This window comes from Bos indicus, chromosome 19 (genome assembly GCF_029378745.1).
Source record: "Bos indicus isolate NIAB-ARS_2022 breed Sahiwal x Tharparkar chromosome 19, NIAB-ARS_B.indTharparkar_mat_pri_1.0, whole genome shotgun sequence".
NCBI lineage: Eukaryota > Metazoa > Chordata > Mammalia > Artiodactyla > Bovidae > Bos > Bos indicus.
Window position 1 is genome coordinate 37,201,828 of NC_091778.1, and position 13,173 is coordinate 37,215,000.

The 13,173-nt window shown below is 41.8% G+C and overlaps 1 protein-coding gene across 1 annotated transcript; it reads left to right on the forward strand.

Annotated features, from left to right (window-relative positions):
- The first annotated feature begins 3,171 nt into the window (after positions 1-3,171).
- Positions 3,172-8,776, forward strand: ANKRD40CL (ANKRD40 C-terminal like). The gene is made up of 4 exons (XM_070774440.1): positions 3,172-3,208; positions 6,006-6,128; positions 6,896-7,056; positions 7,860-8,776. The coding sequence occupies exons 1-4, from the start codon at positions 3,172-3,174 to the stop codon at positions 8,001-8,003; spliced, it is 465 nt and encodes a 154-aa protein (XP_070630541.1). The 3' UTR covers positions 8,004-8,776.
- The last annotated feature ends 4,397 nt before the right edge of the window (positions 8,777-13,173 follow it).

Genomic DNA, 13,173 nt, shown 5'->3' on the forward strand with positions numbered 1-13,173 from the left:
CAAACACAATCAACCCAACTGTATTTCAAATAAGCAATTCTGGAACTACTTGGTCTGTGTATTGTCAGACTGAGCGAATGAGTAAATAAAGAAGTTAGGAGCCAGATTTCCCACAGTTGGAAAAGAACTACAAAATGGAATTGGAGAAAGCTAGGGGAAATTCTTTTGTTTTTAAATGGAACCAGAAGTATCAGCATGAACTTGTTGTATTTAATATATTAACATACACACAAAAAATAGGTAGAGACATGTGTGGTATGTGTGTCCCCAGATTTCCACTAAAAGGACCTAGAAGCATTCTTCTTGGCACCCACAAGGGAAGGAGCATACTGTCCCCCACTGAACAGAACGTGGCTCCTCGGAGAAATGATGGAATCCGGGGCTGAGGCAGGGAAAGTACAAGCTGATGTGCCAAGAAGTGAGAAAGTGCTCATACAGTGATGGAGCATGGGAAAGGATTACAGGATATAGGAAATAGCTGTAAGTAGATACTGTACACAGTTGGGATAATCTGAGCACCAACATAAGTAATGGGATTAATGGGTTATAACTCAAGGAAACTGGAGTGAAGGAAAGAATAAGATATTTGAAGAAGGAATAGGATATCTGTATGGTTTCACAGTACCTCCTCCTAAGTTAGATCTTAATTAAGAAAGGGAAAAAAGACATACTTTACAATTGAAAAACCAGGCAGACAATTCCTTTCACAGGTGATTAAAGTCACCATCCCCTAAGATGGGACAAACCAAGATATGCCTCCCATTATTATGTGCTAAGAAAGACATACCCCTTCTGTGCTGTCCCAATCAAAGCACGTCATCTGATCCTAATCACAACAAAACGCTGGACAAACCCAAGTGAGGGACAAACCACAAAATCAACTCCCTTGGACTTTTCAAAATGTCAATATTAGGGAAAACAAAGAAAGGCTGAAGAACTTTTCTAGATTAAAGAAATGTATGAGACATGAAAATTAAACATGATGCATAACTCTGAATGGGATCCTGGGCCAGGGAAAAGCGTTAAGAGTGATACTGTTGGGTTAATTGAAAAATTTGAGTATGGACTATGGTTTAGCTGAGAGCATTATATCAAAGTTAGATTCCCTGGTTTTGATCCTTGTATCTTGGATATATGAGAGAATACCTTTGATATTAGGAAACACACCCTGAAGTCTTTAGGGATAAAGGAGCATGTCTATAACATACTTTCAAATTTCAGGGGGAAAATGTGTGTGTGTGTGTGTGTGTGTGTGTATTATACACACACACATGCATATATATACCAAGGAAGAGTGAGAATTAAAGCAAATATGGCAAATTGTTAATCATTGGTAAAGGGTATATATTCTTGCAACTTTTATGTAAATTTAAAACGATATCAAAATTAAAAGCGATCCTCCATCCCCACACACACAAAAGCTAATATTTAAATAGAAGGGTCCCTTAAGTGCCCAACATAATGAATGAAAAAAGACTCACACCCAGGCCTGTGTGGCTGCCTCCAAACAAACATTTTGCTCTTGCTTGCTAATGGGTTCTGATTTTTAACATTAGACTTTTTACTCTAGAGCATATATTTATTTTATTTAAAAAATAAAAATATATGGGAGTTCCCTGGTGGCCTAGTGGCTAGGATTCTGGACTTTCACTACCATGGCCTGGGGGGTTCAATCCCTGGTCTGGGAACTGAGATCCTGCAATTGCACAGTGCAATCAATAAAGAAAGAAAAAAAGAGGGTTCCCCGAAACAACAACAAAAAGTGAGTATTGTTGAGAGAATGCATGAATGAGTGAACCAGTGAATGAGGAGTGGGCGAGTGTATGGACAGAGCAAATGACATGGGGACGTTGGGGATGCAAGAGATTCCCCCTCAAAGCACAAGCACTTTTATCCCTAGTCTCTCTGCCTTCACAGCCCCACCACACAGGTGAGGGGTGCAGGGTGGCTCTGTTCAAGGGTGACACACCCTGGCAGCGGGGCTGGCCAAAGTGCCTTTCCTTCCACTCCCTTAGGGGGTCAAGCCAGGTGAATCCCTGCCGCTTCCTCTTCTCTGCCCAGGGCGGGGCCTCCTGCATTCTTGGCAGAAGGGCACCAGGCATGCTGAGGAGACAGCATCAGGTTGGCAACAAGGTGACCCAGATCTAGCCCCAGGCCTGTGCTCAGCTGCCCCTGTGACTATCAGGGAGCATTTATGTGCTTTGGGTCTCCATTTCCCCATTTGCACCTTAGGCAGTTTGGTCCAATCAGTGACTTTCAGCTTTGGCCACAGATTAAAATCAGCTCGGGTGAGATTTTAAACTTTCAGGGCCCAGACTGCACCCTAGACAAATTAAGCAGGACTCACTGGAGGGTATAATCCCGACACCCACATCACGCTTTGCAGGTGATTTCAATGCACAGCTTGGTTTGAGAAACTTATGGCCGCTGATCACGGTTGCCTCTAGCTTCATGATAATAAGCCCCACCTGATGCCCCACTTCTGACACTGGAGTGTTCAATGAAATGGGAGGATCACCTCAAACATGTGAGTTCCTACCTTCAGCCCTTTGAGACTGCTGCCCTGCCCAGGACTTTGCCCAGCCCCACCCACTCTTCATAAAACCTCATGCTCCAGCCCCTGCCTTCACCATCTTGATGTTTGGAATTGAGGACTCAGGATCCTTGCCAAAGAGGAGTCTCCCCAGGTATGTGCCCAGGTGCTCTTGCCTTCTTGTCATGCACAGATGCTAAAGAAGGTGCTGGGAGAAAGGGGAGAGAGAATTGGGGAGGAGAGGGAGTCTGTTCGAGATACTGTTTGACTTTTCTTATCCCTTGAGGTAGCAGCTACCAACTTTTCCCAAGGAGGGCTGTGCCTCCAAAGGCCTCCCCTCTCAGGGGCCCTTGGGTGGGCATTATTAGCCTGCACTGCTTCCCCATGGACACAGGCTGAGAGGAGAGAGCATTGAATTTTAGTCCCTTCCTTCAGTTGCAGCAACCTGTGCAAGTCATATGAAACACCTGAGCCTTAGTTTGCCTATCTGTAAAACAGGCCAACCCTGCCCTATCTCACTGGCCAATGACAAGAACATATTGTTTCAAAGCAGATAGATGCACTGAGGCTTTATTTGATTGGAAGCTCAGTATAAATGCTGGAGAGGCTGCTGATCTGACAGACTACAGAACTTACTCATGGCTGAACCCCAACTGGATGTGAAGAAGCCCTCAGGTGAGTCTTTAAATCCTGTTTCCAAAATGGTTGTCAAGGAGGACAGAGGAGAGGCCTGAGGAGGGGTGGGGTGTCCTTCTCCACTCTGCCAGTGGTGTAGTCAAGAGCAGAGTGAGTAGACCATGGGTCCTTTCAGAGGGAGGCAAGTATCAACAGCTATAATTAATAATAGCAACCAGCAAATACTGGTGCTCAATACATGCTAGGAGAGGCTGTATTTTCTGTGCATTTTCTCATTCCTTCTTATAAGCTTGTGAGGTAGAGATTATTAATCCCATTTTCCAGATCAGAAAACAGGCTCAGAAGGGTTAAGTGACTTGTCTAAGGTGTCACTGCTACTAAAGAGCATAGGGAAAATTCAGATCCAAATCTGCCAGACTTCAAAGAGCATGCTTTCTGACCTCTAAGAGACCCTGTCCATCCACAGGTCCATCACGAAAATGAAACGCTTTTGCACGTGGGGGACATCTCATGCTGTGTGGCGTGAGGAGTGAAGGGGTGAGAAGGGCATTGTTCCAGTTCAGGTGTCTGGGTCACTCAGCCTCCCAGACCAGCATGGAGCTCCCTCCACGGCTGGAGTGGAAGGGCACAGGGACATCATTTCTGTCCTGGGAGAGAGCTGCACTGGGCAAGACTATCTTATTTTTTGGAGAAGCATTTAGCAGTGTGGAAAAAGTATGGTTTAAGGCCCCAACAGAACTGACTTCATGGGCCTGAGATCAGAGCAGTTGTGCAGGGTCCTACATGCAGACAGACCTCACGCTTGGGATTAAGTGCTCTGTGGTCGTTGGCTTGGAATTTTTTTTATAATTTTGAGTTTTGTAAGCAAAATCAGATGGGACAATGGAGCACCTGCTGAGAGACTGGGAGCTGTGGCTCAAATGTGTGATTCTCCTCTCTCAGCCCACCACGCTCTAACCTCCACCAAAGTCCCTCACTCTGCTGTCTCCTTTGCACCCGGCAGTGACTCAAGCAAAAGGTGGTCAAGGCAGGGCATGCTCTGAGGTCCTCAGGGCAGGGAATAGGCAAGTCACCCTGTCCAGGTAACAGCATTCAGGTGGGGAGGCTGCAATTCCTTGGGTAGCCATTTTGCCCTGGGCCACATTTCCCCGGTGGCTTGGACAGTAAAGAATCTGCCAGCATTGCAGGAGACCCAGGTTCAATCCCTGTGTCAGGAAGACACCCTGAAGAAGGAAATGGCTACCCACCCCAGTATTCTTGCCTGGACAATTATGGACAGATGACAGGTGCCGGGCCTTTGGGATCACCAAGAGTTGGACATGACTGAACAATTAGCAATGTCTTTTCACTTTCCTCTTAACTAGGTCACATCCAGGTCCTGCCATTTCCTGGAGCAAACTCCAAGTTACTTTATTCTTCAGCCCGTTTTCTTGTCTGAAAATGGGAATAATACCTACACCCCATGGGATTATTGTGAGGCCAATGAGGTTTCTGTTGCGATTCTTTTTTCCAAAATGCAAGTCTGATTACGATAGTCTTCTCCTGAACACTGTCTAATGACTTGACGCTGTTCTAGAATAAAGACCTTTCACTCACACCAGCATTGTCCAATTAAAATATTACATAAGACACTAGTGGTAAAGAACCCACCTACCAAAGCAGGTCAGACGTAAGAGACACGGGTTCAATCCCTGTGTTGGGAAGATCCCCTGGAGGAGGGCACAGCAACCCACTCCAGTATTCTTGCCTGGAGAATACCAAGGACAGAGGAGCCTGGCGGGCTACAGTCCATAGGGTTCACGGAGTTGGACAAGACTAAAGCAACTTAGCACGCAAGTCACAAAGGTAATTAAACTTTTTTTGTAGCCGCATTTAAAAGGCAGGTGAAATTAATTATATTTACTTCACCCAATAAATCAAAACTATGATTTCAACATAAAATCAATATTAAAAATTAAAAAGAATTTTGCATTTTTTCCTGTCCTTGAAATCCAATGTGTACTTTATACTTAGAGTATATCCCATTTCACGTGACTAGCAACCACAGACTGGGTGGCAGAGGTTGATAGATAACCCCACAATCCTGACACACTCAGCCATGTTGACTTGCTTTTCTTTCTAAAGAACCACTGCACTGGGCCTTCTACTGTTCCCAGGCCCTGAAAAGCTCTTCTCTCTCCACCCTCTGCATTTAGTTAAGCCAACTCAACCTTCAGATGTCAGGTCACTGAGCCTTCAGGGAGGTCTTTCTTGGCCCCCTTCCAGGTGTTCACACTGTGTACCTTGATTTCACCAGGCCTCCAACTGTTAATAGCACATTTACCTGAGGTCACCTGATTAATCTCTCTCTCTCCTGTTGTAAACACCAGCACAAAGGTCACTTTGGGTTTTTAACTGTTGTTTCAATCATTTCCCCAAGGACTAGCACCACACAGAGTAGCCTTGGGAAGATATTCTATGTAAAAGGCCTGGCACCTGGATGCTCTAATGTTCCCTCCTTTCACTTCCCTCTGGTTGAGAAACTTCTTATTAAAGGGACTCTCTTAACTGTATAACTCTGCTAAAGATCTGGAGACACAAAACTCTCGATGCCAAATATATTTAAGTAGAAACAAGCACACAGATTATAAATATTTCTTCAGATTACATATCATTTAAAAATACTATCTCAGTTCCTTTTCATGATTTAAGCAGTAATTAAGGAAAATTCCTGTTCAAGTCTAATTACTGCCCTCCTCGAGTTTTTTCCTGTGAGGAGCTGCAGAGCAGAAAGTGGCGATGGGGCTCTATTATCCCTCATCTAACTGGCAGAGTTGGCGCACAGCTAAATGCTGAGCTGCTGCTGTCTCTCACCTCTCCTCCTCCAATTCTTTCTCAGGTGAACATAAACAAGGAGACTCAAATCAACAGTTGCCAACTGACCCAGGTGATAACGCCAAAACTGCTGACACCTGCCCAGGTGAGGATTCAACCCCCAGGTCATGTTGCAGAGCCAACTTCGTCATTTGGCTTCATCAACTTCCTCCACCTTTAGTCAAGACTGCTCCTTCTTATGACAATTAAAGTTTTAAGACTTAAGACTCACCCAATGCCACTGTCTCCAAGTGAAAAGTGAAAGTCGCTCAGTCATGTCGGACTCTGCGACCCCATGGACTATACAGTCCATGTAATTCTCCAGGCCAGAATACCGGAGTGGGTAGCCATTCCCTTATCCAGAGGGTCTTCTCAACCCAGGGGTCGAACCCAGGTCTCCCACTTTGCAGGCAGATTCTTTACCAGCTGAGCCATCAGGGAAACCCAAAGATGTCTTCAAAGATGGTAGAATTATCCTGTTTATCTGCCCCTCAAGTCCCAGGGGATCCAACAGGAATCAACAGGATGATCTGCACCCTTAAGAATATAGAGCCCTAGGGCTACACATTTTCTTCAAACATTTCAAACAGCCAACAAAGCACACCCAACAAGTCACACCCAACACAGATGTATTGCCAAAGGTACTGCATGTCACACACTGGGTTTTTTAGATCCTGGCTTCACACTGCCTTTTGGTGAGTATAATGGGGCATATACCTGAGCTTGCCCAGCATTGCTATAAAAACCTCAGATAATTAAAAGTTTATATATGCCTTTTATAATATTATTATTCAGCTCTTTGGTATAATTGATGTTTAAAATGTTTGTTTCTTTTACATAAAAATTTGTGGGATCCAGAGCTGGTACTTAAAGTCAGAATTCAGAGCCACAAAGAAAATGACTTCATTGAAGTTGAACTGGATAGACAAGAGTTGAGTTACCAAAATCTACTACAAGTAAGCTGCTATGAACTGGGGATTAACCCAGAGCAAGTGGAGAAGATCAGAAAGCTACCAAACACATTGCTCAGAAAGGTAGGGTGTTACAAGTTTCTAAATAGAGACTGGGCTCTAGGTGGGTAAAATTATGTTCAGTGAAGCCAATCACTAGCTTTTGTATTACTAATATGAAAACAAATCCAAGACACTGGACATCTTAGCTGCAGGATAGCCAAACATGGTAGCTAGGTTATTTTCAATCTGGTGATTTTACAGATTTGCACACCTTTAATTTACTCACTCTTTTAAATTGTCTGAATTACACCAACCAACCAAAATTTAAAACCCTAGCTCAGTATGTATGGCCAGCTTCCAATCTCAACAAACTGGTTCTGGGTACAGAAAATACGAAGCCACTCTTACCTGCTTAGCAAAGTCAAGCCTTTGCAATCTCAGGAAACAAAACTGGGGGCATTTTTATGTATTTTTCTGATTCAAAATAAATCTCATTTTTTAACTTGAGGAAAACTCTCATCTCTTTGGGCATTTTTTAAAAAGCAACTTTCAAAATGCTTTTTAGCAATTCTTATTGGTGCCGTGGCTAACAGTGTATTCTTTGCAAACTAAAAGTGGTGGAATGATCATACTTTAAGATATATATATATATATATTAGTGCCCTGGATGGACTAAAGTCTTTTTTAAATTGAGACTTTATTCCCCTTGGAAATCAGCAACAAGGTCTGAAACACAAAAACAGGAAAGGAAAACAATCCTCAACTGCTGACTTAGTTTACCATGGATGGAAAGAGAACAGTGCTGGGGCAATCTTATTAAAGCCTTTTCACCGTAAGTTTGTGTGTATTCATGAACCATTATGTAACTTCTTTTTCATATTAAGGACAAAGACATTCTGAGACTACAGGACTTTCAGGAAGTAGAACTCATTTTAATGAAAAATGGAAGCTCTGAACTGGCAGAATATACACCATCTCTGTTAGAGAAGCCCTGCTACAACAGCAATGCCGCAAAAATGACGTATTAGATCGCAGAAACGAAAAACTGGAATCAATATTTTGTAAATAATGAAGTCTGGATGCATCCAACAGTTTGCTAACTTCATATATGTACTTATTTCCTTGTTGTGCAACTTCTCTAGGCTTGGGAGTAGAGTACGTTTAAAGTACTTTAAAAATTTAAGTATACTTAAGAACACAAGTTTAGTTTGTAAAATTGTACCCCAATCCTGATCAGGCACGGGTATGTACTCCTGATACTCACGACAAATGGCCAGGCTCTATTCACAACAACTCCATTAAGGGCAGGGTGAGCTAACTGGAGCTGGGAAAGCCAGGACCCACTTGACACTCTGGTTTAAAGATCCTAGCTTCTAAAACCATCTCTTACCATCATTTCCGTTTTACAACTTTGAAATCTACAAAACGGTGACAGGGTAACAGGCAGGAAGGCTAGGGGTCCCCAAGCATCAGACTTTTTTTCCTCTCTTAAACGACAGGAGGAAACAACTGTCAGATATAATTTTTTCCCTTCTCTATACAAAATTAAAAGGTTTCTTTAAAAATTCTATGTTGTCATGACACCTGGTTCCACCTGAACTTTTCTCAAACCTTGAGCTAACCAATGTGTTTTTCTTATGGAAATGCTTAAGCTATGTTAATGAACCATGTATTTACCTAAACTCTTTCTTCAGGTCAGTTCCACCTAAGACTCAGAAACAATAATGGCTCAACAAACCAGTTTTACTCATGGAAATGTTCTCTTAAGCTATGTAAATAAAACTATGTATTTGTTCAGAAACCTGCCTCTCTTCAAGATTCATGTCAATTTTATGGCACGGGATGAGTCACCTTGAGCCAATGCTATCTCAAAATGCATGTTATGGGTGAGGGGTCTGGGGCCACTCTCTGAGTTTTGAGACATTTCCTTTCTCTAATTAGCAGCTTATAACTTCTTGCGAAAAACTAGCAAAAGGGCACTCTTTCTGCCCCTTTCTGATGTCTGTGTCATAAGTGTTCTTTTATACTTAATAAAACTTTATTACACAAAAGCTCTGAGCGATCAAGCCTTGCCACTGGTCCAGAGGCCAAGAATCCTGGCGTCATACACAGCTCTTAACAACAACCTTTAAATGGCAGGACTTACACAACTTGAGTAACCACTTTTTAACCTAACAACTTGCAGAAAAGCCCAGGCACAGCATACAGCATTGAATGTGCACTCCTGCCTGACTCCATTTACCAACTTTCATTAATACACACTTTTACACACCAGTGTGAACTCATCTCTAACTCTTATGGAATCACGGAAAAAGTACCAGAGACCTCCTGGGCAAGCACAATGTCTTCATCTCCTCCAGCACATGAAATAAGCCATCCCCCTCTCATCTCCAAATCCTAAACAGCGCACTTCTGATGAAGGGTGAAGGGACACTAAGGCATTGCATCAACACTTATCTCACCCAATGCCAAAAAAACACGGAAAATGTTCTGAATAGTGCAAGTGAAATGTGTACCATTTTATTCATGAAATGAGTATGAAACCTAAATCTGCAGTTTAGCACCAAATATACAGTCTGGCATCCAAGTCACACTTTTAAGATAGCATGCCCCCTAATGAAAGCCACCACCACCCACAGCCCGGTGTTCCATTGCCAGGGCTGTGACGGGGGATGAAAAGGGGCCAATCCCCAAGTGCTCTGTCCCTGTTATTTTCAATCTGTCTTCCCTGCACAGGTGTCACCTAGTGAAGCACAGTAAGACCAATAAGGACAGTTACCACAAGGTTGATAAAATTAAATATGCATACCCATTTCAAGTTAGTACAACCTGCATCCAATGTATTTTCTAAAAGCAACATAGCTTTAAGGCTGAAGATTAATAAATATCTGAAGCGTCAAGAATTTTAATGGGAAAAAAATTTTTTTCGCCATGCTACCCGGGACAGGGGATCGTAGCTCCCTCACTACCAGGGATCAAACTCACTCCTGCAGGAAGCACAGAGTCTTAACCATCAAATTGGGAGGGAAGTCTCAAGAATAATTTTTATTATGTATTTCATGCACAGATTGCAAAAACTTAATTTCTGAGTGGCACACACTTCCGCTGTAAGATTATGTCATTTTCAAGTCATTGAAACAAATCAGCTACCAGAATGTTATCCTAAAAAGATTTCCAGAACATATTTAGGAGTGGTCTAGAATGCTTCTAGTTCATTTATAATGAAGTGATTTGGGGTATATATTTGGAAGTATACAAGGCCCACTGGTAACTGATACAAGGCCTTTTAGCTACATGAATTTTATGTACTCTAGTCAAGGCTATGGTTTTTCCAGTAGTTATATATGGATGTGAGAGTTGAACTATAAAGAAAGCTGAGTGCTAAGAATTGATGCTTTTGAACTATGGTGTTGGACAAGACTCTTGGACTGCAAGGTGATCCAACCAGTCCATCCTAAAGGAGATCAGTCCTGGGTTACTGATGTTGAAGCTGAAATTCCAATACTTTGGCCACCTGATGCAGAGAGCTGACTCATTTGAAAAGACCCTGATGCTGGGAGGGATTGAGGGCAGGAGGAGGAGATGACAGAGGATGAGATGGTTGGACGGCATCACCGACTGACTCAATGGACATGGGTTTGGGTTTGGGTGAACTCCGGGAGCTGGTGACGGACAGGGAGGCCTGGCGTGCTGTGGTTCATGGGGTCGCAAAGAGTCGGACACGACTGAGCGACTGAACTGAACTGAGGTGCCTTTCAAATTTCAACCACTTCCCCTTTACAGAGCAAACATTATTTAAACACTTCATGTAAGCACACTTATTAAGAGTAAAACAAGGACCAAGAGTAGCCCCTCTGAGGTGACAACGTAACCTGAACAAAGGGAAGGACGTGCTGACCGCGGGTTGGGAGAATGGCAGTTTTCCTTCCTAGACTGGTATACATCTAGGAGAAAAAGCTTCCTCGGAATCTGCGTATACAGAAACACAATCAGTTTCCTGGCAGACACCCAAATGAAAATTGCTTCAAGATAAAAATAATGTATCCCAAAGAAAACATACATGGAGGCCCTGTCTCTAGCTTTTAAAGACTACAATTAAAACCCTAAGTCTGGAACTTGGGAAACAATACCCTTTAAACCTGCTATCACTTTAATTCCATGAAATACACTGTTTATGTATCTATTTTACTACTTACTACCTACATCAAGACCTTTTCCCATTTTTTAAAACTTAAATTTTATTAAGAAATATACATACAAATGCACATACACATACAGTTTAAAAAAGAAACCACCCACCCAGCTTCAACAATCACCACCAGTTCTTCTGAAGGATCCTTCTTGCCCTTCATGATCTCCCTCCAATACACAGAATTGTGTTAAATCATTTCCTTGCTTTCCATTTATCATGTATTTATGGACTGGTTTTGACTTTCACAGAAAAGGAATTGGATTATTCTTCTGCAACTTGCTTTTTTGACCAGAGACCCATCCATGTTCACATGTGTAGCTGCAGTTCAGTCTGACTTCTCGGAATTCCACTATAGGAATATCCCACATATTTGTCCCCTGGTCTGTTGGACATTTCAAGTCTTTCCAGTTTGTTTTTGCTTCCTTTCCTCCTATTACAAATGAGGCTGTTATGACATTTTTACCTCCATCCCCTGGCACACATGCATAAATGTTTCTCTAGGGTATGTATCTAGGGATGGAACAGCCAGAAGAAGTTACAGCACAGTTGTACCCAACTGTTTTCTGAAGCTGTTGTTCCTAAACATTTTTAAAGCTGATGACAACTGATCTATTTGGGATGGCCAAGAGGAAGAAACAGATCAACTATGAAACTCAAACTGCATTTTTAAATTAGGAAATTAAAAAATCTAATACAATGAAAAATACATTACTTTTTTTACTGAAATGGACTTTTGAAACTACATTTTTTAACTTAAAATTGCTATCTCCTACGTCTCAAATGTTTCTAAGTACACTGAGTGAAAACAGCAAGATTCAAAAAATATGCTGTACTATGATATATTTTAAAAGATTCATACATATAAATGATTCCATCCCCCACCTCCCACCTCCCACCTCCCCACAAAAACCACTTGGAAAAATAATTAACACTAGTAGCTCCTGGACAGGAAGAGGAGGAGCAGAAGAGAGATATCATAAAACACTTCTGTCGTTTTCCCAAACCATACACAAGTCTGTCATACAAAATTCTTAAAAAGCAGTCACCTGGGGATTTTTTCATAAACTAAAAATCAGTCCAAACTCAAACCTGAAAACCAACCCGGCCGGAAGTCCCACCCCACAGAAAATATACACAAGTTCAAGTATTTTTCATTTTATGCACATTTAAAAAATACTCACACAGCTCATCTACAACACATTTTTGAAAGCACAGAACAGACACAGTTAAAAAACACTTCCATCCTAAATTGTTCAGTTTTAACTCTCTAAAAATTTTTGATCAAGTGACTGAACCCAACCCACATGTGGTCAAAGTGTCCTCACACCTTATAAACATGGCTGTGACACTATACTGAAGAAACCAGACAGATCACCTGCAGGCAAATAATGTTATATAAGGAAAGAAGGTATCTCTAGGCTGGGTAACATAATTAGCTCAAGAAGGCAAGAAAGATGTTTAATTCAACTTGAAAAATTATTGTATTATGATCTGTTTGAAGAAAAGATGTCTTAACAAAAAGGGTGAAGATTAGTGTCACTACCCTACAAAAAGGAGGATGCCAGAACAGCAATTACCAGGCTCCCACCAGACCAGTGTGAACTCAAGTTTATCCAATTTATTTAAATTAGTAAATTTTAAGTCTTTTAGTGATACATGCAGAAACATTTGTAAATTAAGTATGTCTGAGACTTGCCTGAAAATAACAGGGACAGGGGACACATACACAGAGTAAGAATGGTCACTGAACCTTAATGGTGATGAACTTTAATGAGTTAACTACACTGTCCTACTTTTGCGTCTTAAATTTTCCAAAATGAAAAAAGTTTTAAAAACTGATTGCTGCTTGCAGTCTTACCAAGTAATCTTCTGGTTAGTAAAAGTCGGCTTCCCCTAAAGCTTTTCAAAGAGAAATACGCACGAAACAACTGACAACTTTTTGGTCTGCACCAGAGAAATGTGTATTTTTCAATGTAAATAAGCACATGACCACTACATGGGATTCT

Coding starts and splice junctions, on each gene's coding strand:
- ANKRD40CL (XM_070774440.1), top strand. CDS start 3,172: ATGGCTGAACCCCAACTGGATGTGAAGAAGCCCTCAG. Junction 6,129..6,895: donor AACTGCTGACACCTGCCCAG/GTGAGGATTCAA, acceptor TGGTACTTAAAG/TCAGAATTCAGAGCCACAAA. Junction 7,057..7,859: donor CAAACACATTGCTCAGAAAG/GTAGGGTGTTAC, acceptor TTTCATATTAAG/GACAAAGACATTCTGAGACT.